We start from the raw sequence: 27,610 nt of genomic DNA, 5'->3' as shown, positions 1-27,610 counted from the left end.
TTTTCTCCCATCCCATTAATGCTGATTTCAAGATCTCAGGAAACCAAAAGCTAAAGAAGCTTTATACAATCTTTGGAGTGCATGGCCAAGTCACCAGATTATAACTTCAATTTCAGCAACAAAACTTGTCTTTACATTTTCTGCTGCTTTAGGTTCCCAGGGATAACTTTCAGTAGCATATGTTGTTCTATAAAATAAGGTATATTTTAGATAAGTAAGTATTCAATAGATTTTTCCTTCAGTCAGGATCATTTTTTCATCCTGAACTATGATATATGCCTGTTAATTGACTGAAACTTATTTTCCCTCCTTAATCATTTATCAGCTCCAACCTTACCTGACTATGAAGGAGTTGATGCATCTCTCAATGAAACTGCCACAACAATAACTGTATTGCTGAGACCAGCACAGGCCAAAGGTGCACCTATCAGGTAAGAGGGGAGAAGTCACAGTTACAGGAGAGACGTTTACTCATACTTGGTTAGCAGCCAACATAAAAGTTCATTTCTAAGAGACATTCATTTGACAATTACCATCAGGTAGTAATTTTTTGGTTTGTTTTTGTCTTTCATTTGGACAGAGCCTGCAGATATTTAAAAAAAGTAAGATTCTAAGGGGATTTTTGAGATATTCATGAGCTGCGCAATTCACCTGTCTGTGCTGTATAAGAGTGTTGCTCTTTAATTTTTATTTTCTTCTAGTCCCATTTCATTTCACTTCCTCTGTTGGTATCTGTGGTATATATATATATATATATTAGTTTTGAAAGTACTTGTTGGAAATAGAACAAGGAAATAACTTCTGTCCATTATTAATAACTCCTGTCCATGTATTAAATCTGTTATAATTTTAAAAGTGATTGAAAAATAAGAAGCTTTGGGGAAATAAAATAATTAAGTATAGTAAATGCAACCAATATGACTGATTACTAAATTGTGGCTTATTGGGAATTCCATACTAAATATTAAAATTCAATTTGCTATTTTCTTTATCTACCCAATATTTAAAATCTCCTGTTTTACTACCATCTTAAAGAATATTATGAACCAGTTATTCTTAGGGATTGAGTCAAATTATTCCACTGATTTTAATCCTTATGCATTTGTAATTAAATGTCTGAAACAAATAAGTTTCCATTTGAAACTTGTGGATTTTGTGGATGCTCTGTTTTCATACCTGTATTGAGATGAGAAATAAATCAAGGTGCAGAAATAAGTGCAGATATATCATAACAGAATCATTCAAATTGTTTACATGTTCATTAAAATTAAACTAATCTTTGTTCTGTGTGTAATATGAACACATTTGACCTTATGAGCACAATTAACCATTCAAATAATCCCATATCACTTGGAAAGAAAGAAATATTTTTCTTAATAAAAAAATATTGATGAAAGAACTTAAGTCTGTAAAGAAGACTTTTTAAAGTCCTGTCTGGCTTAAAATCATGGGAATACCAACCAGAGAAAAAGAGAGATGATTGAATACACTTGTGATATAAACACCTGCCACAAAGCACTGGCTACTTGAAAATGGAAAGTACATACATAGTAGTATTCATGAAGCAATGATCTGTGCATGAGTGTGATTGCTGAACCAAAGGAGAAAGAGAAAATGCCTGCATTCAGCATCCTTTTCTATTGACAAGTAATCAGAGTCATTCACATGTTCCTACCTGTGATAAAATTTACTTTGTAGGTATTCAGTTCTGCTTCTGCTGTTTAAATGAGCTATCAGGCACTTGCATTTATACTTCAAGAGTTAGATATTTGAGTGAATTCAGCTTTACTTAATGTAAGTTGCACACAAAATGTACTATGTTTGTGGCACACAAAGTATATTATTTTTATTACACAATCATGCTACATAATGTAACCTACACTAATTCTTTATTAATTTAACCAATTTAATGCACAGACATCAACTGTGTATCATATACCAGGTACTGTGCTAGGCACTGTGAATCAAAGATAAAATGATCACAATTAAGCACAGAGCTTGTGCCACACTTGTCAAGAATGATCAGAGGTGCCTGCATCCTCGTAAATCATTTGCTCATAGCTGATGTTCAAGAACTTTGTTGAACTAGTGAATATATTATTAAAAACACGTTTTTTAAATCAAAAATCTTTCTATTTGTTTTAATTTACTCATCACAAAATTTCTAATTTCTAAGAATTCATATGACCTAAACTAGTGGTTCTATAAACATAATCCTTGACAATCATATCTCCTCTTTCTTTGATATAGAATGCACCTCTTTGTATTTGTTAGAAATTCATTTGACCTTTTCTGGAATTGAGCCCAGTAGCTAGGAACCAAATCTTAGGTGATTAGTACTCAAAATAAATTTAAAACGTGAAATACTGCAAGAAGAAATAATTAAATGATATATAAACAAATAACAAGTGTTTTAGAAGAGTGTTACTGCAAGGAAAAAAAATCTGTTTTCCAACTGATACTTTAATCCCACTTTGACCATCTTTAGTGTTTTGTAGTGACTTGCTCAGCTATTGGGGATCACCTGTAGAGGGTGGCCAGGTGGGAGGACCAGACTGGTCAAGTCAGGTGATTTGGCCTCAGATGAACCTGCCTCCTTTGCTTTTTGAATCTTCCAGACAGGTAGTTCTGTCTTTTTCCTCTGACCACATCCCTGCCTTTGACATTGCTGCCAGTAACCGGAACCTTATCTGAACATTTATTTTGTCCAGGGCTCTAACCTCTTTGAAGATAAGGGTCCAACTGATATCATTTATGGTCTGGTACATCAAATCTTTGATTGGATCCCCTTGACTTCCTTCAGATTCTTGAAACAATTTGGTTTTCCACCCAGTTTCTTCTTCATTTATGCCAGCCTGTCAGAATCTCTACTCTGCTAATGCTTATTGCCATTCCACTGCCTTGTGGAACATCACTTCCACCCTCCAATAAAACCAGACCTGTGTACCACCTAGCAAAACCTCCTGAGGGCATCCATCTACTAGCTTTGTCTGCTATCATAGGCCCTAAATATCAGGTTCTATCGTCCTCCATTTTACAGTATTTCCAGCCTCTGCCACACTGCATTTTGCCATCTAGTTGTCCCAGCTGCAGTGGAAATGTCTACATCTTTCCATTTTTGTCTTCCTAATGTCCAATAAACCCCAATTCCAAAAGCCTCTATCATAGCACTTGGAAAATCCTTGTTACGTAAAAATGTGTACCTTTAGTTTAGTTTTACTAGGAAAGCTAAAATTACCAATGGTTCTTATAATTTTATTGATGCAATAGTATTCAGTATGTGCCAGGACCAAACTGGATTCTTGGACTAGAATCCCACATAAGAGGACTTAGTATGTGCCTTAGTACGAGCAATGACAGCCTCGTAAGTCAGTGGGTGACAACTGACAACAGTGAGAATGTGCGGTTCTAGAGCTGAGTTTTGAAGGAGAGGTAGAAATGACTTTAGCAAAGGGTCACCTTGATAAAAGGGGAGAGGTTGCTGAAGAGAAGAAACAGTGGCCCTTCCAAATGATTGCAAAGTGGATGACTGCGTATGTGACATAATGTAGTACACTCAGAATTACAAGTAGTTCAAGCCATTGGGAGGAAAAGGTGTGTGGGAGAAATGACAGGAGCTGAAGTTAGAGAAATAGGCAGGGGCCAGTGGGAGAGGCTGGTTAGTACCAGCTTGGAAAGTGAAGGTCGCCACAGAGGACTGTGAGTGAAAACTGCCAGGAGCAATTTTACGTCCTTAGAAAGATCACTCTATAGAAACATAAAGAATGGACTGGGGTAAATCAGACCAAAGGCAGAATGGACTATTGGACCACATTATGGCAGAAGCACTGGGAATGCAGGTGAGGCTAGGCCTCCAATACAAGGTTTTACACAGGTAGAATGTGTAAAGCATGGTGAGAAGACAGATGGAAGACTTTAGGTGAAAGATGATGGTAGTTTTTACTTCAGAAGGGGTAGCAGAACAGAAAGTCATCTAAGAATTCACGCTATTGTTCTTTGAGGTCATTAAGGAATAATAGATTTTTTTTGTTGTATTCAATTGTTACCCCAATTTTTAAAAAAGGCAAAATACAAAATTTGTAAAATACAAACATTTTTCATATTATAAATTATAATATACTTATGGTATATTTGCTACCTTATGAATATTTTCACCAAGCTTTTTCTCTAAAGTATCATGATGTATACAAAACAAATTATGTACACCCCAGTGAAAAAGCCTGTTCTAAATAATGCAGCACTTAGAACCATCAATCGCTTCATCATTCTGTTATCCATAAAGACTGTATCCATACAGTCTTTAATATAAACCATGTACAACCTGGCAAGTGTGGTTCTTTGACAAAGTTAAATTTTGAATACATAATCATTCTAAAGGCTAAAGGTGGCGGCTGTCTGATTTAACTAGACCTTTGAATCTCCTCACCAACTTTCTGAGCTCTGTGCTTAAAAATAACATCACTTGACAATTGTTACTATGATTCAGTATGAATATTGCCCACATTTGAAATCAGTTCCCTAAAATGTGTAATTTATTTTGTTTTCCAAAAACATTTTATATTCTTCATAAGTGAGTTCAAATTCTCACCTGAGTAGATACAAATTATAATATATACAATGTCCCGTTTCTAAAAGATTGAGCCAGTGTAGCTGTTTTCAAATAATAAAAACAGCACATTGCAAAAGCATAGAGAAGAGTTCCTCAGTGGTGAATTCAATATATTTTAAGGTTTACTAAATGAATGTGTATTTTATTGCAGCATTTTCCAAATATAAGCTCTCCCAATTTTAGTCCAGCAGGAAGCTACCTATTCTAAGGTAACTTAATGTTTATTTTGTAGGTAAAGCTTAATTTTGCAGTTTAAAACATTAAGTACCATGTATTTTTAGGTAGGTAATTAGAATATAGTCATGAAATGCAGTCAAAACCGTCATTTCTTCCACAGTTATATTAGGAAAATAAGTTTTCTGATATTCAATGGTAGCTTACTAGAAATACAGATCAAAATACAGGTGAGTTTAGTTGGAGTTCAGACCTTGTATGTCAGAGTTATTTCCTGAGTCAGTTGGTCACATATAGACAACTTGAAACATAGGACTGACATCCTCCTTCATCTGCAGAATATCCCAGTTCATCCCAGAAATTTAAAGAGATCAAATAGTTGCACCTGATTTTTCTGTCATGACCTAGAACTTACTTGAATTCCAAATATAAAGTGCTTTGAAATTTAAACAAAAATGAAAAGAATTTTTTTTGCCCCATTTTATGGACATACAAGTCATATGGTTCAAGTAAAGTCAAATAGATGTTATTTTTAATTCAATGTATATTCTATAGAATTATAGTAGGAAGAATTTTTTTCTGATAGAAACATGGGAGGAAGTGAGCCATTTCTGTTTGATCTTCTTTCCTTTAATGACTGGAGACCCAGCCAACAGCTGGATTGTGACGTTTTTAGAAACCCTAAACCAGAACAACCCAGCCAAGTCAGTCCCAAATTCCTGACCCACAGAAATTGCATAGTAATTAATGTTTATTGTTTTGAGCCACAAACTTTTTCAGTAATTTGTTATACAAGAATAATTAACTAATACAAGCACCCACATAGCTGAAACCTTTCCTTTCAAGTTTCTGCTTAAAGGACACTACATGATATAGTCACTTTCTTGACCATGCTTATAAAATATAACTTCATTCCTGTCATTCCCTATTCCTTTCATCCTGCTTTGTTTTTCTTCAGAGCACTTCTCCCCTTTTAACATCCTATTGTTTGTTTTCTTTTATTTGTTTTATTTCTATTTCCCTATTAGAATGTAAGCTTCATGAGAGAAGACTTGGACTACTTACTATGTTCATTATTGTAACTTCAGCTTAAAATAATTCACAGCATATAGTAGGCACTTAATAAATGCTTGATGAATAGATGAACGGGCAGTGGAGTTAAAAAATATGAAAGCCACTGTCTTTAATTAGCTTACAATTTGCTAAAAACATATGATTAGGGAATATAAAATATTATATATATATATATATAAAATAGTATAATACCAGTAGTATTTTTAATGTAGCATGTTAGTGATAAAAGCAATAAATACTATAAAACTGTGGTTCTTGGCCTTTCTTTCAACCACAGAATTTCTGAGGGATACCCCTGATGTTTCCTATCATTGAATCTGTGGCGTTATAATTTGTGGGTGGATTAAGGACTAAATTAAAAATGCATTCCACATGAGTCTGACTTTAACCCCCACATCATTCACTCAATTACCTCAAGAATTACCTCCATTGATTTTAGAAGACAGAGTAATTACTACAGAATGAACTAATTCCAGAAGGCTTCATGGCAGAAGCAGAAAAGCTAGCAAAAGAGAAAGAAGAAACTCTTTGATGGTCTGTATTATATTATTAGGTAAAAATGGTTGAACAAATTTGAAATGAATATTCAGGAGAGTGACAGCAAGAACAGAGATGTAAGGCAAGGGATGTGCAAAGACACTAACCCCAACGTAAAGAATATATAGACTTTGAAAATGAGAGAGCATCACATAGTTTTGACACAGTGGGATGTCAGACAAGGCTAGTTAATATCAAAAGTGTTGTTTCAGAAAAATATGAGCAGTGCTAGAAATGGTTCTCTTTTGCATTCTCCATGAACAGTTCAGAGCATAAAGAGAATATTGAAAAATAATAGAATGAGTGGATGAGTGAATGAGTGTGTGCCTGGAGTATATGAAGGAGGAACTGGAGGCGAGAAGACTAAACCAGTAATGTGAACATAAAGTTACAGTTACCTCCCTAATGATGGAAGAAATGGGGATGAAAAGGAATGGTATATTACAAGGGAGATAGAACATGCCTAAAGTAGAACTTGTTAAAGTTAATGCCAGGGTTTTGAGCTTTGTTGATTCAGAAACTGGGAGTTCCTTTTACAGAAATAGGGAAGTCATGAGAGACCTGGCTTGTTTGTTTAAGGAATGAAGAGCTGGAGAACATAATAATTAAACCTTCATTCTATGGATAATCAAAATGTTGGCTTTGGAACAGGATGAACAGTGGTGATTGGGAGATCTTGGGAAGTCTAGTGGGAAATAGAAAATACTGGAGGTAGGGATTTTCTCCTGAAGCTTTAGGGAGAAATCTGAGATGAAAAATGATGAAGTATACAAATGTATAATGTTACTTGCTGTCACCAGGAAGTTGGACAAGTTAAAACTAAAATCAGATTCACAGAGGTTTGATTTACTAATGGGTTAAAACAAAATCCATAGCAGTTTTTTATAAGTAACTTTGAGTTCAGCTCCAATATTTTTGAGCATTAAATCAGGAAAACTATCTATCATATGTATCATATAATTGCTTTTTTGAGTTAATGACAAAATCCCCTTGTATATTTTCTTACAGTCTTATGACTGAAGGGAAATTGTATGATGAGAAGTCATCATTTGGCCTCCCTCAAAAACTAAAAAGGAGCATATACCAATGTTTGATCAAATCAGATTATAGTATGGTGAAATCATTTTCATTTTTTTAACATAAGGAAATCATCTTTTGAGTATTGAGGGAAGATTCATGATGCCAGTATATTAATTTTAACTTAATTGCAGAAATATTTCTAAAACTTAATTAAAAGGAATGAGAAAATATGAAATATGAATGGAGTGAATAAAACTGTTCAGGTGGCATTAGAATATTTTAAGTTGCTAAGGTACTAAATTCAAATAATATTTAGATCTAGCTAATTTTAAGTACCACTTAGTGATTAGATAGCCACAGGGATGAAAAAGTACAGTCCCATTTCATGTAATCATTCAAATCACTTCTGATTTCATTCCTCATTCCTTATTTTCTGTCCTTTAATTAATTTGTATTGATAAATAAGAAAATAGCAGGGAAAAGAAAGGTTTTTCAAAGAGTAAGAGTATTTGGCTAGAGTATAGTCTGCTTGGACAAATTAAACAATGAAGGGAAGATAAATTCTTTTTAAAATGAACTTTATAAGTTTTGATTTGGGATTCCATCTCAAGTTCAATGAGATCTTACCCAAAGAACAGATTCCACGTTTCATCCTTAAATCCTCTCCATCATTGGCAGTTTGCTTTGCTCCTACTAGATCTGGAGAGACAAGCTGTCTTGCATGAAGTTCTTTAATTTGTAATTTACAACCTATGTCAATGTAATAGAATTAGTTAAGAATGCATGTTCACTAGATTTTCTGGATTTTTTTTTAGCAGTATAGGGTAATTAACAAGGAATTTACTTTTAAGAATTAGGTTAAATGATTAACAAGGATGGTTAATTATCATTATTGCTCATTTGGGCAAGACTATGAGGTTAGACCTGTTTGGGGAGTGTGTATCTGTGAGTCTAGCTACATATATGTATATATCTGTAGGATATGCAGATTTATAACATACAAATATGGATTCTAAATTGAAAATAAAGAGAAAAAAAAGATTGTTTGCTTAATATAGCATGTGTCAGCTATATCTTTTCTTTTCCTCTCCAAGGGCCATGTTTGTGTATTTCCTCTTCTTTAGAATTGACAAGGGCCTGCTCTATAGACCCCTCAGACAGTATGTATCTTGTCAATAGCATTCCTAGGACTTAGAGACCCTACTTGGCAGAGGTATAGAGAATGATACAGTGCACATTATTTCAAACAACAGTCTTTTACATTAGTTACTTGCTCAAATCTTGATTTCTGACATTAATACAATTTCTGTTCTAGTTCTAAAGGAAAGCAAATGGATACCAAACTACCAATTTCTTGGCAATATTTTAATGGAAAATGGGAACTTGAAGTAATAGGAAGAAAAAAATCTTTATTTTTTAAAGCTCTTTTCTTGTAATCTATGAAAGTTCTGTTTGCAGGCATACAGAGTTTAATATTCAGCTAGAATTTGATACCAGATTCTATAGTGTTATAAATTGTAATATTTAATTATCATAGATGTAAATTTAGTCTGTCTCTCTCTCTCTCTACCTCCCTTCTTTCTTTTCATGGAAATTCATTGTAAACAATATTCTATGCCTGCTGGAGGTCCATTGAATAGCAAGGTTTCCCTACGTAGAATGAGTATATTTGCCAAGAATTCAAGATTCCAACTTGCAGCCCTACATATTAAGCTTATTTATATTCGATTCATATGAGCAACTATAATGCATTATCTCGTAATTTCAAGAATTTTGAAACATTTTAATTCATAATTAATACATAAAAGTATGAATATCAGCTTTCTCGGTTGTACATACCTAGCAAGTGTTTGCGTAAGGAATGTCTTACAAAAAAAAGAATATTATATACCAGTTTTAGAAATTGATTAAAGAGATTGTATTAGTCATTATGCAGATCTTTATTTTAAAGCTGCATTATTTCTTTCCTTTCCTCTGTAAAATAAGAGATATTGCAGAAGTTTTAAGACTTTTAAGAAAGGTATTAGAAGGTTTAGGTTCAAGCTTAATAGGCCAAATGCCATCTGTTTGTACAAATTGTAACATTTATTATGAACAACTTTAGAAGAAGGAGCCAGTCTATTTCGGTGCTGAGGACAGATTTCTGTCCATCTGTGCCTGTGTTGCCGCATGTCACTTTTGCTTTCATTCTGCATTGCTTGGAGCCAGCGCCGATGCCACAGCAAGGTCGAGAGGTGGAGAAGCCTGTCAGCACATTCTGTCTCCCCAGTGATGACAACCGCAGGCTGGTGCTTCAAGCCCCACCCTGAAGCAGTCACTCTCCTGGGCCTTGGAGCTGGCCCCTCCATGCTATCATTTCAAAGGAAAATGTTAACGTTAAACATTTAAAAATATCAGACGAAGAACTTAATCTCTTCTGTGTCTCTGGTTAATGTCAGGCTCCTTATTAGAGTGGCTCATTTCACAACATTTAAAAATGTGGAGAGTTTTATGATGATATTCCTCTTTTTCTAGGTCCTTACTAACTACATTGAGGGTAGGAGAAGCAGAATCCACTTCGAATTCAATTTTACTGCAAAATAGTTGAAAAAGAATGCTATGGATAAAGAATGACTTTAAAGACTTTCAAATGTTGCATTTTAGCATTTAAATACCTCATTCTTTTCTTGGGAAATCTTAGTATCTAGGATCTTTAAACGTGTGCTTTTTTTTCCCCCCTTTTTTCCAAAAAGTGCCTATCAGATTGTTGTGGAGGAGTTGCACCCACACCGAACCAAGCGCGAAGCTGGAGCAATGGAATGCTACCAAGTTCCTGTCACATACCAAAATTCCCTGAGCGGGGGTGCACCGTACTACTTCGCTGCTGAACTACCCCCAGGGAATCTTCCTGAACCTGCCCCATTCACGGTGGGCGACAACAGGACCTATCAGGGCTTTTGGAACCCCCCTTTGGCTCCACGTAAAGGATACAACATCTATTTCCAGGCAATGAGCAGTGTGGAGAAGGTGAGCTTCCTCCAAAATTTTGCTTTTTCACTGCCCTGAGGAAAAACTGCAGTTGAATTTTATAAATACTCAACAGCATTTGTCAGGAAAAAAAATTGGTGTGTAGGGGGTGTTGTTTCTGTTCCCAACAGTGCACACAGTTTTGGGCCTACTGTAGGGTGAGGCTCCGTGCCAGTTACATTGCACCAGATTCTGGTTTCCTAGTAACTGCTTCTACTTGAGCTTTCTTCAGGAAAGCCCACAAAAGCAATTGTGAGCAAAATGATTTGAAAAGGTGGGTATGCTGCTACAGGGCCTCCAACCTCAGTAAATACCAGGCATTGTTCTGTCTTCTTTGCTCAGTAGTGGCAGACTTCAGAAGATTAAATTTACTGCAGGATAAACAGAATGTGTGTTCCACAGCAGGCTAATAAACCCTTATAAACTTTTCAGGGGTTACAAGCCAAATAGTAAATAACAAGTAACAATCCTCTGATTACAAAGTAATGGGGCGCCTGTGGTATATCTGACAACCAAAGCAGAAGGCTGCCTGGAGATAGCTGGATGCTGTGCCATCAGAGAAGTGTGTTTTCTGTTTCCTCGGCTGCCCCTCCTTTTCCCATTTTGGACACAGTTGTTTTTGAACACTGCTGCTGATCCCAAATGAATATTGAAGAGGAAAACACAACAGGAAGTTAGAAACCACCAATGGTTCCATGTATGGGGAAATAACCTGGCCTTTCATGCCTCATGCTGTTTTCTTTGAAATATTTTCTACCCTAAAACTTATTTTATTTATTATTTTTGCAGAGAATAATATGGGAAAAAAATGTGGAGGATAGGAAACTCCCACAATTGAAAATGCACTCAAAAAATGACATTTTTCTGTACTTGTGGTTGTTTAGGAAATTGCTGGGTTTGGGTCTTGGAGTTTCTGAGGTGGATACCTGGGAGATGATGTAAAATATGTAATGTCCAATTACAACAGTCATATTTTATCCTGGAGTAGTTTAATTGGAGGACATAACCATCCATTTGCATTTCTGAGGAAACCAGAAAAACTTAGGGTATGACTGGCTACTTTTGAATGAAAGCTCTTTTTTTCTGCTTACCTGTATTGTTAGCTTGAAGTAGAAAAGCAGAGTGCCCCAGAATCTTCTCAGATGTACTCCAAAGCCAGAGGCTGCTCATAGTTGGCAAAGTTCTTCTCATCTTCTAGTTTATTTCTACATAAGTGACAGTCTTTAGAGGCAAGTCGACAGCCCACTTCCCACCTACACATCATTTTGTACCCATGGTATGACGGGGATGCTCAAAAAAGAGAAGATTATGGAAGTTATTATTCCATTCTGGGTATAAAGTAGCATGGTGGTAGGAAACATAGTTCTGTGTTGGGTTTTCATCTTCAGAGAGGTGAGAGATTTCAAATTAACTTTCGTTACTTGATCTGTGTATGAGAGCTGTGTTAATAAAAGTCTATTACTTATAAAGGATATTCTGTCACTCTTTAAAAGCCTTGTTATGAATTTTCTCTTCTACATGTGGTTTAATCTAAGTACAGTATATTTCACAGTCATCTTGGCAAATAGTTTCAAAATTGACATGGCTCCTACCTGCAGAGGCTGGTAAACTTGGTAGAATTAAGAGATTGCTTTTAGGAAATCAAAATTACTTTGGGCCCTTACAGGAATGTGAAACAATATCTTAGAGCTTACTAAGAAGGCCTCAGGTCACAGTTAAATAATAGAAATGCAAACATTCTTTTTTAATTACTAACTTTCCCCCCACTGCTTTATTTTGTTTAATTTAAAAATAATAAATACTTAAGAGAAAATAATAAATTCTTGGTTTATCAATATGTAGAACTACTCAGAATGGAGGTATTTAGACATTTTGAAAACAGCCTTTTTGTTTGTTTGTTTGTTTACTGGCATCAACATCCTTTTTAACCTCTTGTATATTCAGAAATACAAACTTAATGAACTAAGTCCTGGGGGAGTAAGGTATGGTGGGCCGAGAAGTGAGTTACTCCTTCTGGTACCACCCAACAACACTTTTAAAAAAAGTCTGAAATAATTCTTGTCCTTTTCTAATTTTAGTTCTACTTCCTCAACCCCATCTCTCTAGCAAGAGACAGAAAATCATACTGAGAAATACTTCACTCCCAAAAGATAAACTAAAAAGGAAAAAAGAACAGATAAATTATACTATAACTGTGATATGATTTTTTGATAATCTTTTTAACTATTGTCATTTAGCTCTTTAGTCATGTTAGGATCCAAGTGAGAGTATATAACATTCAGCTTTCGTCTGAGTCTACAGCTAAGAGGTGAAAATGAAGTTTGTGTTTGGGTCTGATTTGTATTAGCTTTGCATATACATTTTTCTTTCTGATTATTCAAAAAATATAATAAATGCCAATAGAACACTATATACTACTCATCCCAGACAAATAACTTGTTTCATTACAAGGTGAAAACAGGTACCTGAATCTTTAGAAAATAATGAAAATGTTTTAAGGTTTGTATTTTAGAGTTAAAAAAAAAAGCTCTCTGAGTATACTTATGAAAAATTTAAAGTTTCCTTAGTGCTCCAATTCTGTTCCTCATAAACCTATTTTATAAGCCCAGATTAATCTTCATAATATAGTTTATAAAAAGAAACATTATACACTGACTATTGTCTTTCATTTTTACTCCACCAGGAAACTAAAACGCAGTGTGTTCGAATTGCTACGAAAGGTAAGAGATCTGCTGTTTTTTTTTTTTCAAATTCCATTTGCCTGCTTTCTAAAATGAAAGAGCTTTGTTCCCTACTTCAGGGCTAATTAAATGTGGTACTTCTATTACAGAGTATTTGTACTAGGGCCCAGTTAAACTGTCAGCCAAGTTCTCCGACTCCCTTGAGTGTCTTTAACATGTAATGGGGTGCTTCTTTCCATCCTCTAGTACTTGACTGAAGGAATTTTGTCATGAGAATAGGAAGGATTTAGCAAACCTTAGAAGGGCTTATTTCTGCCATTTAGTGCCTGAAAGGTCTTGTGCTGCTGATCTACCAATGTATTAGGAAAAGCTCAGCAATAGCAGCTCAAAATAGCAAGTTACTCTTTTAAAATCCTCTGTTACTTTCTGTGGCAGACAATCAAACATAAAAAGAACTGAGCTAGTCCATCCATATAGACGAGTACAGATATGGTGACTGGTCCACAGCTTCATAGTAATGCAGTTTGAGCAAGGATCCTTTACTTTTTTTTTTAACTTAAAATAATATTTTTAATCCAACTGATAACCAAGAAATTAGAAATGTGATGACTAATGGCCAGTGCATGCTAACATTGTATAATATAGTGCAGTTGCTTGAGAAAAAAATCTTCATCTTTGAATGAGTATTTGGAATTCAGAGTGGGAGAAGTCACCTGCATTCACTATATCTGTCACCCTATGTTGAGAGGTAGTTGATGGTGCCAAGAAGGGAGAGAGAGCTACTTGCTGTATTCTAGCAAGAGAAATGAGGGAAAGCTGTCTGCACGCAGACGTGGATCTCCGCACAGGGCTGGTGCTCTGAGTAGTTTGCTACCAGAATTAGTATTAGACTCACGTTCATGACCAGTAGTTGATTCATTTGGGGTAAAAATGAATGGCCATATTCTGTCTCTGCTGGCATCTTTCCTTTCGCCATTTTTCTCCATTTAATCATCAATCTACTCTACTCAGCATTTATGTTTTACTGTTGATTTGTAAAGCAATAAAGACTTTTCCTTTGATACAGGAGAAGTAATAAAAAAGCATCACATCAGAGGAAAAAAATACACTTTTTCAATTCAGCTACTAAGATTCCTCATGACAATTTTTAGAATAAAGCAATCCCTAATGAAGGGAAAGATAAAATGTATACAGATGCATATAATATAAGTATTTATTTTAAAAGCTTATCCAGTAGATCAAGACCTAGAGTTGAAATTTTGGGGAGACAATGACAGGCATTTAGAAGTCCATTACTTTCTAAAAATTTCAACTTTCTAACTCTGTATCTATGCTTTTCCAAGGTTTCAAATAGAGCTAGAAAAGTAAAGTAAAATGATCTGGCTTTAGCCCCCAGGAAATTCTTTAGATATGGCCATGCTGTATTTCTATAACTGAGGACAGATAGCTATAAATGATTCTAACACTGTAATTGTTCTTATTTGGTTATTTAGATTTTACACAGGTTGTTTAAGTGTCATTTTTGTCCCTCTGACAATACAGATGAAATTATGATGACAAATGTCATATGATATTTAGACTGCAAGAGAGGTTAGATTATGAAATTTGAATTTATCCTGTGGTATAGAAAATTTGCCTAAGATTCAGAGGTGGTGAGAGAATCTATTTGCTGTAGTTAGTTTCTTTGTTGAATAATCTATCCCTGCTATTCTTCTGAATCTCAGGTTGATAGTGTGGTTTAATGAGTAACAGAAAAGAATTCTTGCCCTGAACTACCTGAGTTTAAATCCTGACTTTGTTGCTTAGTATTCTTAGCACTGGATAAATTATTTAACCCCTCATCCTCAAAATAAGAATATTAGAGTACCTTCCATTTACTATTATTGTGAAGATTAAAATAGTTTATATATGAAATGCTTGAATAATGTCTAGTATATTGTGACTATTAGGTAAGAGTTAACTGCTATTTTTTCATCATCATGATTATTATTATCATCTTGTACCTTACTTCAAAAGGACATAATTTGTATTATGTAGTTATTAAAGAAATATGTATAAAAACAAACCTAAATATTTATGATAGCAATTAGTTACAGAAAGAATAAGGGTTTTTTGTTTTTTTTTTTTAATGTTTCTCTCCAGATCTAATGTAAAGCACACTTTATTAGGGCAAAATCAACTTATCGCCTGACTACATTTTGAACTAACACAATATGAATATAGTTAGCTTTGGTATAAAACTTTTCAATATGAAAATAAAAAAGTTTCTGTCAGGGCATTTTGAAAACACTCTTAAATAGTCAAATGGCATAACTATATTGACATGAAAGAGGCATGTAGGAACCTTCCAGGTAAGGAATGGTCCAGTATTTCACAAGCGTATACTCATATTTAAAACCCATTAAACTGTGTGCTTAAAATGTGTGTTCTGTATTGGCTTAGGGCACTGAAAATTCTTGTGGAGAATGTGAATTTAAAAGCCAAGAACAGTTAGCATACATACGAGAATAGCAGGACTATTTTGAAAATGTTTGATGTGAGAATTGTTCTAAGAAACTTCTGGTGTAATAGATTGTTTCCTGTCTTCTCAGAACTCGTATCTGAAGGCAGCCAACACATAAGGAGGATTCAGATGTAGGCTTGACTTTTAAAAAAACGCATAAAGTCATAATGTCTAAGATAGAGTGATGTGAATGCATGAGATGGGAAGTGTTCTGGGAGTTGTATTCATTGCAGTTGAGATCAGTGGCGCTGCTGTCTATGACTCGTATTTAGTCATTGAGAAAATGTGCATCAGGAATGAAGTGAAGAGGATTATTGAAATTATACTGAAAATCGTGAAAGTCAATTCATTTATAAAAAGGTGTATCCAAAACTTGAATTGTTGTAAACGAATGAAAAGGAGTTTGTCAGCTGTATCTTTGAAAAACAAAAAGGAGAATAAGTCTCAAGAAAGGTTTCTGTGGTACATCAAATAAAAGGAAATCTCCTTTTGGGTGTCAGTGTGTAGGATATAAGGAACACGTTCAGCTGCCTTGACAGCAAAGGAACTTTAGTGGGATTTGTTCTCACTGGGCTCCAGACAAAGCTGAAAGGGAGGAGCCCAGGTAATCCCACCAGACCCCAGGGAAAGAAGGAAATTTGGAACCCAAGGCATGCATATCTGCAGTCATCCATTCACTTAATATCAGTTTATTCTCTTTTGATAAACTTAATGTTGATGTGTGATAGTGACAGATGCCTATAATCACTTGTCACAAAAAAGTAGATCTGTGAGAAAGATTTCATCTGAAATACATTATAAAACAAAAACACTGGTAATAGTTTACTTACTTTATTCTTTATTCCCTCTGCTATTTTCCAGGCACTGGATAAAGAGTAGGTTGTTTTTTTTAAAGCATGCCCTTCATAATCTTAATTTTGTCTCATGTTGCTTTTTTCAGATCTTTCATTTGTGCCCTTTTCTCTGAGTGTGCAGATGGATAAAAGTGCCTTTTAAATGATGAGACATTCAAAAACAACAAACATGAAAAGAAAAAGAACACTTAGTCTGTCAAAAAGTTACAAGGAAACCCACGAAGCTCCAGTTGGTTGTACCATGTGTATAGAAGTTATTTGGTTGAATTCATCTTGCCATATTCACCACAGATGAACTTGAATTTGAATACAACTTACCAACCTGAGCTCTTAAATTGTGCTCTTTTGCTTTATCCCTTACAGAACATATAACTGTGGTAGAAGGTGATTTGAAATCAGGGGTGAGGTCTAAAGGAAAAAATACATTTAACTGGGTTTTGGTCCCTAAAATCCTAAGCTTAATTTCTTAAATTGCACTAAGATGCTCTATATTTTGACAGCTCCATGTTGAAGGAAATGGTAAAGCATCAGGAAGAAAGTTCAGATACTTTATCTGAACTTTTTTAGCTGATGGAAACCAGAGTCAATTCTGATAGTTCAGCCATTAAGAAACTCTGGGCAGATATGTGGCTTTTCTTGGTCCTTAGAATGGGTCAAGCTTTGAGGAAGCTACAAGCTCTTCTGAAAAATTGTAATCAGTGAGGATAAGTTCCTTTTTTTGCACTGAATAACTAAGTCCTCTCCCTGGTACTCACACTCCTTTCTTGCAAGGAAACAAGTTTGCATCATTTTTTCTGCCTACTGGGTCTGCATACTAGTTTTCAAACATTAATCTGATGTGAGGTTTCATTTTTCTTGAACTAAGAGAGAGGAAATTACAGAAGAGTATATTAGTGATAGAGTAAAGGACTATAGCCTGGGGAGAAGGAAATCATATCTATGTAAAACCAAGCCAGAACAAATACAATTTTAATAAAGCTTAAATTAGTGGTTCATGGCTTGGAACTAACCTCTGCTAGGCACTGGTATTTCCTGGTACTCTATCAAAGGCCTTATCATAGTAAATTCTTTGGTTTTCTTTAAGCATGGAGAAAGTTATTTAAAAAATCAGTAGCTAATAGATAATTTTTCAACCTTTTTGCAAAACTGAAGTATATCTTTGCCTTTGAAAAATCAGAGTAGAATAAAAATGTAGTATTTATATACAATGAATTCAAAGTCTAATTAAATTGTCCAAATTGTTCATTATTTGCAAATTTCTTAGAATGAAGACCTATCTGGAAGAACTGTAAGATTTACAAGGATAGAGGTGATAACCTTATATTTGTTACATCTGTGCCTTATGTTTAATATAAATACAGTCAGTGTCTTTGGAATGAATGAGTGAATGAATATTATTATCCAGAATTATTCTACTTTTCAATTCCCCAAATGTATATCAGTTTTCTTTTTCCTAATACATCTTTATTATATTGATATAGATTAGAAATAAATCGAAGAATTTATTTTCTTTTAAGTCTCCTACAAAAAAAGAAAGATTTATTATGAATACAAATTTTGTCCTTATTAAGGTTCCAATCAACTTTTTGTTCATTTTCATCTAAAATATGTCCACTTTTAGGATGGACAAAATGTGGGAAGAAAAGTTTTGCCTGAGTTACTAATTTAATTATTTCTTTTTTTAAATTTTACCTGAGGATAAATAAGTTGAGAAAAAGTAGTTAAATTTTACCCTCCTCCCTACTAGGTAAGAGTATTTTCATTACTGTGTAGAGAGGAAGTGCAAGACTTGACTTTGAGAAGCTTATGGTCCAATTCAAGACACAAATAAATACCTGAGAAAAATTAAAATGTAGAAAAAGAAATACAACATATATTGTATATGTAATATATATATGTGTACTACATAAGTAATCTATTAAAGTAATGGGGAGTTTTCAAAAAGAACAGCGTTATTCATGGGAAATTTCTGGCAAAGTGATGAATTCTAATCCCTGTCTTAAGCCAATTGAACTTTATTTATCTACTTATTATACTTATTTATTATATGTTTTAGAAATTGCATATTAGAAAGATATTCCTAGTCCATTTTGTAGACATTTTAGGGATTTCAAAAGTGTTTACTCTACGTTAGTAATCAATTATTTTAAAACTGAAAAAAAGTGCTTATATATACAAATCTGTTATTTGCAGAACACTAACTAATATCTTACCTTAAGTTTTGCTATTGTTTCTTTTTTCCTGAAAAGATGTGAAACTTTTTCTACCTCTGTTTTTAAGTACATGTTGAAATTGCAAAGTTACTAAAATGATAGTGTCATTTGTGCATGCATATGTTGATAATGACAACCAAAAGAATGTTAAAACATACAGATTCTTAAAATATACAGCTACAACTATAATGCCTAATTTCAAATTCTCCTGTGACTAGTTCTTATGTTTTCACTAACTGGCTTTGTAATAGGTAATGGAAACTGGTAATAAGTAAATTTGAACTATTTGAACTTATAAAATTATATTAGCAAAATACTTATATTCCATTTAGTATCTCTTTTACAAAATGTTTTTATACTGAAAAGTTTGGAACCCCTGATCTAAGTTGTGCCCACCTTTTATGGATGAGAAAAACTGATGTTCATTGATGATTTTATTGAACAAAGTAGAATAGACTGTTGAAAGTGTAGGAACAGAAACCAACGCCTTGTACTTTTTATAATATACCACACTTATTTCACACTGCCATTCTAGAATCACCAGTTTAAATACTAATATATGTTAAATCTCCATCATTGTGTCAACCAAGGCAATATGATTACTGGAAGTCTGCTGTAGTAATCATGTCCCTCATGTGATTAAGAGTAATCCAGAGATTTTCATTTGGTAATATACTGTTAGCATCAAAATGAGGATGCAAGTTGTTTAAAAGGGAGAATTTTGTAATTGTTTCATTTGAATAGTATCAACAATGAGTGAATTATTGCCTTGAATTCTAGAAATATTGCCATAAATGACTAATGAGAATGAACTTCATTACTCAGATAACATTTATAGACATTATGAGAAAGGGTCAGAAATAACATTATCTGACAGAGCAAAGATGGCAAAACTCTTGCTGATAGGATTCTCTTCCCACAATCCCTTTACAACTGTCCATCAAAACTAAGCCTTTTACCATTGCTAGAGAATCATATTGTCCTAAATAGATAAGTAATTTATAGTCATAGTAATTTTTAGTTTTGCACTCTGTGGTAGGCTGAATAATTGTCCCCACAAAGATACCCACCTTTTTAATGCCCAGACTCTATAAATACGTTAATCTGTGTGGCAAAAGAGACTTTGCAAATATATTAAGGATCTCGAGATGGGGAAATTATCCTGGATTGTCCAGGTGGACTCATGTAATGCCTGAAAAACACCTTAATTTTAGTCCCAGACAATTCATTTAAGACTTCTGACCTCTAAAACTCTAAGGTAATGAATTGTGTTGTTTTAACGCACACATTTGTGGCAATTTGAAGTAGTGACAAGATTTTGGCAGCTGGAAGTGGGGTACTGCTCTAACAAACACCTAAAAATTGATGAGTGACTTTGGAATTGGGCAATTGGCAGAGACTTGGAAGAATTTTGAGGAGCATTATATATAGTAAAAGCCTAGATTACCTTTACTAGACTGTTAGATAAATGTTAAAATCTCTACCTGCAAAGGCTCGGAAGAAAATGAGGAACACGTTAGTAGAAACTGGAGGAAAGGGAATCCTTGCTATGTGGCAGAAATTGAGCTGAATTATGTCTTGCAATTATGTAGGAAGCAAAAATTATAAACAAAGAACTTGGATATATAGATGAGAGGAGTTTTCCAAGCAGTGTTGAAGGTATAGCCTTGCTGAAAATACAAAAATCACACGTGTGTGTGTATACATGTGTGTGTATGTATATATATATATAGAGAGAGAGAGAGAGAGACATATACACATTCACACTCACAAACATATAATTTGTTATTATCTTTATATAGTGGCAGTATAGGTTCTCTATGTTAATCCTTTGATTTTGAAGAAGGCAATTGCTAAATTAGAAAAAGTATTTTATTCTTAGCAATTAAAAACAGATCTTAAGAGTGAATCCCCCCATCAAAAGGATTAGATTAGTTTTTATTGCAATATTATGGTAACATGAGCTTTGCCTGTCTTTTTTCCATATTTATCCTATTGTAGGGAAAGAAGATTAAAATCCATTTTGGCCTCATCGGAGCACATTTGCAGAGTGTTATAGAGCACTGGTTGATAATTATTGCTCCGTAAGAGACCAAGTATTTATCTCCTATCAGTCTAGCATCTGAAATTATGTATTCTATACAGTTTTTAATGAAATGTGGATTAAAGATTATCTCTCTGATTTAATAAATGGCATTAGAGTAGAAAATTAATTGGATCTTTTTTGAATGAACAATGACCACTATGTGTGATTGATAGGAAAAGATGACATATTTTTGGATTTGTTTTATGTGCTTAAAACTTTTAGATTAGTGAAGTATTTTTTGGTGATCAGTTTTCTCAAGTAAATTATGCAGCCCTATTACCCTTATAAAAACCATGGAAAAATTCTACTTTCTTTTAAAAATAAAAATTCTCAGATGTTCTGAAAGTGAGATATGAAAAATGTCACATACTTGAGCACATATATAGTTTAGTGGGTTTTTATTTTGAAGATAGAAAGTGAATGTTATCACCCTAACATCTAAACAGTTCTACATTTGTCACCTGTTTTTGACATGGATCTCGACTGAGCTTCAGTTTGAAATCTTGCTCACTTCTTCTATTTCCTACTCTTTATCCAAGGGCTCCTCCTGAATTTACTGACAAAAAGCTTACCATTTCTACTTCATTGTTTAAGAAAATGCTGAAATTCATGTTTGTAAATATGATTCCGGAGGTGATAAAATGGCACCACATCTTTTATGTCCCTAATAGTAGCAAAAATTAATTCCATTTGAGTATCATTGACTATTAAAAACATATCCAAATTGTCCTGTTAAAACAAAGCTAGTCTTCCTGTTAGGCGTTTTGTATGTGCATGTGTGCTGTCCATGTTGCAAATTCAGAAAAACAGTGTTTTACTTACTGTCTGCTGCTGTTATTTACAACTCCTGACTTTGCATCTGTGCCTCTTAAAATCTCAGTCATTGCCTTTGAGGAAACCCTAATCCTTGTATGCTTCCTGATTTCTTGGTTTGCTGGCTGCTGTTATTTCCCAGATGAAAATCCACCTAGGCTGCACCCTGGATGTATGGCTTCACTGCATTAGTGAAACTTGGCTCACCCTGGTGACTATCCTTCCAGGCCTGACTCCTTTATAAAAAGCTGCTGTGTATTGGCCAGTATTTATTTTTCTGACAAGCTCAACCACTCAGGGAGCTGGTTGGAAGTAAACATGGTTCATTGTTGGTGGGTTAACAGTGAACTAAAGACTAGGGCAAATGAGATAATTTTTATAGAGAAATAAGGAAGAAAGAAAATTTAAGGCCCTAAGAAGCATGTGACCTAAGACATCACCTTGTCTTGTATAATTCAGACTTGTCTTGTAGAACATCACTTTTCAGAAGTGATCATGATTACTGTTTTGTTGATGTGAGAAATTTAAGGATTTTAAAGTTTAATTTCACATCATCATCGTGGACAACAGTCATATCTTGTATACGTCTTTGTTTGTTGCTTAATTTCCTACACCTTACCAATACACCAGCTGCTAAACGTTGGAAGCTTGATTATCAATTCAGAACGTGTGTACTGTGAGCTTACTTGCTGTCAGGCACTAAGCCAGATACTGAGTTTTAAAGGAAGACAGTTGTAGGATGGAGGGCATGGCACCTGTATGCAGTTACTATGCAGAGAAGGTTTGGGGTAAAAATAGTCATTGGCCATGTCTGTCTTCAGTCATGAGCTCTCCTCCTCATGGAGATTTCTCAGCTCTGCCAAGATCTGTTCTTGAAAATAGGGTGTTTCCTTTTTCATTTTGGTAGAGCGTTTACAGTCTATGTTGTAGATTTGCTTGTAATTTAGAATTTGCTAATAACCTCCATTAAATACTTATGTTCTTGTCTGAAAACTGTGTAGGCTTTTTGGTTTAGATTTTATAAAACAAATGAACAATCTAATTTGTTGTAGATACAAAATTGTATATATTTATCTAATGTGGGGATTTTTTCAGATTTCTTACTATTACATGCAATAATGGAATAAAGGCTCTTGGGTAAGATCTCTGCATCCTCTGTTATAGGATGAATTCTTAAAAATCAATATTTCTAAGTTATTTGATATGTATATATTTTTAAATAATTGCAGCCAAGTTACAAAAAAAGTAATACAAATTTACATTTCAAACAATTTTTTATAATACTCTTGTCTTCATACACTTATTACTACTAATTGTTACCAGGTTTTTTGAAGATTTTTGTTTATATAATGGGCAACTATGGTAAACATTTTATTATGTCTCATTTGTTAAATGATTTACATAATGATATCGCTGATAATTGTTTTAAAACTGTCCCATAAAGACTGAAGAGACAATCACATGAGCACAGTAAACTGTTTATGGCACATTTCGGATTTTGTTTTAAGTTGATGAATGAAAAAGCTGCTTCTTAGGGAAAGCCTGGAAATACTTTAGTTTGCTTTGGAATATCTTTAAGCACAGAGTGGTTCTGTCCATTCCTGAGGTAAGTAGATTCTAAATCATCTTGGTTTGTGATAGGCTCTTATTAATCACAGACACTCTCTGATTTCAGAGTTCCTCAGGCATTCTCACATGGAGTAGGGCAGCATCTGTAGAGGTTGTGAAAACTGTACTTTTTATTCCTTAAAAACAAAATGTGTCAAAAAAATTAAGTGGGAGAAAGCATGAAGAGCCACAGGAATAAGTTGCAATTCATTAGTTTAGCCAGTTGGCAGAGGAAAATGTGGAAAAAAAGTATTTTCAAAATTAAACCGCTGAGAGAACCTTTTTTAAAATACAGTTAGAAGTAGCTAATTGAAAGTTCACACAGTACTTGGCAGAATGAAAGGTGAAGGTCACAATAATCATAAAAAGATACATGAAGCACATTAGTATTTAAATTTTTCCTTAAAAAATACTTGCATATATTCTAAGATATATATTCAACTTTTTTTCAATGTGAGAAAAATTTAGAGAAATATGCACATCACCAGTTCAATTCAGTTTGATTTCTGTTTGCCAGATGTACAGAAGTCTTGCTCAGTGTTCAATATAACTATGTCTGTGAAACATCTAAGCTATATATCCTATTTGTTGATAAAGAACATATGGTTTTGGGAATCAGTGTTAAAACCACATGGAAATTTTTTGTGAAGCAAAAATTTCAGCTTTACTCTCAACATAATCATTGTTTTAAAAATCTTAAAGAGGGAAGTCAAAATTTGCCATGATAGATATTGTCATCTAAAGTAGTGTATTGCAGAGAAAAATAGGATATTTCACATTGCCAAACTATGGATTGCTTCTTATTCAGTTTCAGAATTTAACAAATAACTAATTGATGCACTAATCACCCTGATGTATTGTCATGATGTGAAGATATTTATTTACCAAAATGATGCTAACTTGATTTTTATAGATACCAGAAGCATGACTGCTTTCTCTCCATTTTTCTTCATCTAAAAGATTGCATTGAAATAAATATATAGTAAAATCCTAATTGTGCTAGGTTTACTTACTGAATGTATTAGTGTCATATGGGTAATAAAACATAAATTGGTTTTTCTAAGTACTGTTTTAAGATACATTTTTTAAGCAAATGTTCCAGGAAGTTTGAGAACTCTGGAGCCTCATTTGGGTAACTCTTAGAGGACTGATTTGCATCATGCTTTTATTTGGATCCATTCACAGGAACAGTTGCTCATCACGCTAGGGTATCGAAAAATGCCCTAAATTAACTTTTCTGCAGGAAGTAGAAGGACCTCAGGATAGGAGACTCCAGCTTCAAATTTCCTCTGAGATGTAAATTAATTCAGTCTTTATCTGAGATGACTTAAATGACTTAGTATATAATGTCTCTTGTGTCTCTCACACAGGATCTATCAGTGGGGAACCTAGGTCTAGTGATCAAATATACAGGATTGCTTGCTGAGAGGAGGCAGAAAAATCTGATTAGTTCAAAATAAAAGGGTAGGGGATAGGTTGTGGCACTGTGAACAAGACTGACTTCCAAGCATAATAAAAGAATGAGGTAGGAAGGAGACTGAAAGAAATCAGGTCATTTACTTTCAAAAAAATCAGGGACAATTGGTAGTCTATTCAAGGATCCTTTATAATTTTGTGATATATATATATACACACACACATTTTTTTCTATTTTGTTAATTCTTTATTCCCTGTATTTATTTTAACATCTTATTTTATTAAGTACTTTTCATGCTGTGTAGTATTAAGTATAAACAATCCCAGTATAAAAAAGTATAAAAATTAATAAGATATGTTTACTGACCTTTGGACATTCACACCCTGGTTACTTTTCTACATTCTTTCTTGCCATTTTCTATCGATGAAGGCTCCCTTCTCTCTTTTGTTTATGCCTAATAACTATCACTTCCCTAAAAATCTTTTTTTTGGTAATTATTTCATACCTATAAAGTTATTGTTCTCTATATAATTATGTTGCTAGCAGCATCTTACAATTTGCTTATTCAAAATATTTATGTATTTGTCTCCAAAGATCTCCCAGATTTGGCTGCTCCTAAGAACATGGTGTGGCCACACCACAGAATACAGCTCTTGTAAAACTCTGATTTTGTCGGGCTTATTCTCCCACAGCCCTTGGACTCCCTGAGCTTTGGTTTTGCCTGTGCCTCTTTTCTGTTCTTATTTTGAGGCATAAACATGGAACAGAGGCTCTCAACGCTACTAGTTTCCAAATATAACCACTATTTCCTAAGATCTCCACTCTCAAGAAACAAAATCCATTCAGCGTACCAATGTACAGAACTTCAAAAAGTAATCAATAAAGTTTCCTAATCTTAATATGTAAAGGAGCTACAAGAAGCAACTTCAATTATATGTATCTCATCACCTAAATGGTTGGACACAACCACACTAGAAGACTTAAAGAATATGCTGACATTTGCTGGTATTCGTAGGATCACAGAATGCATCAACTATTAATGCAGACAGCTCTTCCTCCACTCACTAAATATTATAGAGCCTCTCAAAGCTTCTAAAGGCCTCTAGAAATCACTGTCTGCCTTAGCAAGAACCCACTGTTGTGGAAATTTCAATACCAGTGCTAATATTTGGCATTTTTCTCTCTTTGGTTGCTCTAAGGAAGGTTTGCTGTGGAGCTTCCATGAGCACAATCTCAGAGTTTTTTCTATTTTATAGAAATAGAACCCAGGCAGACATGCCACACTTGGCATGTTTTAATGAGAATACCTTCATGTGGCAGATCATAAAGTGAAAATATGAATTTCCTTATTTTGTATCATGGCCATGTTGCCATCAGGTGGCCAGATGATATTAACAGACACCACTCACTGAAGGATTGGGTAATGTTTCATAAAGCAAGAATTGGTATAATCATTTTTAATAGGTAATGTCCTTAAGCAGCAGAAACTGAAAACTTCCTGAATTTTCTTTAACTGGCACAAACAACATTTTAAAAAGTTTCAAAATCTTCCTATCTATCTCACTTGCATCTTTCTCCTTTCTAATATGTCTTCCTCACATAGCTATGAAACACATTATAACTTAAGATATATGCTTCTTCACCAAATATTTCTGTGTATACCACTTTGATCTAAACATTTCAGTTAGTTAACCCACAAGTATTTATTAAGGGCTTAAATATTTTACATGCCTCCTGTTCATGCCTCAGTCATCAAGTCTTGTTCAACTTACTTGTGATTTCCCAGTTCCTTTTCCTCAAGTTAAAAACAAAACAAAAACAGCATGTGACGTAACTGCTTCATTCTCTGAAGAGGAATTGTAAAATATAAAACTATAACAGTTTCAGATGTTAGAACTTGTTAACATTTTCTAATGTTAAGACATTTTTGATGGCCTATTTTAAAATCTATGGAAACTATAACAGTTTCACGGAATTCAGAACCCTCGTTTGTTTTCTTTTGTATTAGCCTCTACTTTTTTACTTTACAAATCTCCTGGATATTTAATATTTTTGTGTTGACCACATGAATGAATGCATGTGTGATCGAATTTGTTCATTAAATATGCAAATGTAAGAATTGAAACAAGCAAATACATTTCTTTGATTAAGATTTTAATCATTCTTTTCCTTTATCCAAGAGAAGCTTATACTAAACAGTATGATGGTTAAAATCCTGCTGATCAAAAATTAGTTATCAATTTGAATGCATGTTACAGCTTTTCTGTCATTTTGTTAAGAGAGGAGAAACTGAGCTTTCTTAGCATCCTTTTTCTAAAAGGAGGCACATTTAGATGCTAATAGCTTTAGTTGTGCATACAGTTTTTGGGTTGATTTTTTTTTATTAAGGTATCATTGATATACAATCTTATGAAGGTTTCACATGAGCAACATTGTGGTTACAGCATTCACCCATATTATCAAGTCCCCGCCACACACCCCATGCAGTAGTCACTGTGAATCAGCATAGTAAGATGCTATAGTCACTACTTCTCTGTGCTATACTGCCTTCCCTGTTACCCACCTAAAGGATGTATGCTAATTATAATGCCCTTTAATCCCCTTCTCCCTCCCTCCCTACCCATCCTCTCCAACCCTTTCCCTTTGGTAATCACTAGTCCGGTCTTAGAGTCTGTGAGTCTGTTGTTGTTTTGTTCCTTTATATTTACTTTGTTGTTATACTCCACTGATGAGTGAAATCATTTGGTACCTGTCATTCTGTAGTTGGCTTATTTAACTGAGCGTAATACCCTCTAGCTCCATCCATATTGTTGCAAATGGTAGGATTTCTTTTCTTCTTATGGCTGAATAATATTCCATTGCGTACATGTACCACCTCTTCTTTATTCATTCATCTACTGATGGACACTTAGGTTGCTTCCATATCTTGGCTATTATAAATAGTGCTGCAATAAACATAGGGGTGTGTATTCTTCTTGAATTAGGGATCTTATTTCTTTCAGGTAAATTCCTAGA

At 34.2% G+C, this 27,610-nt stretch overlaps 1 protein-coding gene across 12 annotated transcripts in view; it reads left to right on the top strand.

Moving 5' to 3' along the window:
- PTPRK (protein tyrosine phosphatase receptor type K) overlaps window positions 1-27,610 on the top strand; it is a 552,018-nt gene that overhangs the window by 454,804 nt on the left and 69,604 nt on the right. For all 12 annotated transcript variants that reach the window (XM_073219592.1, XM_073219587.1, XM_073219589.1 and 9 more), the window contains 3 exons: window positions 326-431; window positions 10,147-10,420; window positions 13,104-13,140. In XM_073219592.1, the coding sequence (XP_073075693.1) occupies window positions 326-431; window positions 10,147-10,420; window positions 13,104-13,140 (417 nt within the window). The remainder of the gene's footprint in view (window positions 1-325; window positions 432-10,146; window positions 10,421-13,103; window positions 13,141-27,610) is intronic.

This window comes from Manis javanica, chromosome 13, assembly GCF_040802235.1.
Source record: "Manis javanica isolate MJ-LG chromosome 13, MJ_LKY, whole genome shotgun sequence".
NCBI lineage: Eukaryota > Metazoa > Chordata > Mammalia > Pholidota > Manidae > Manis > Manis javanica.
Note: the sequence above shows the minus strand (reverse complement) of the source record. Positions and strands in the feature narration are given on the sequence as shown.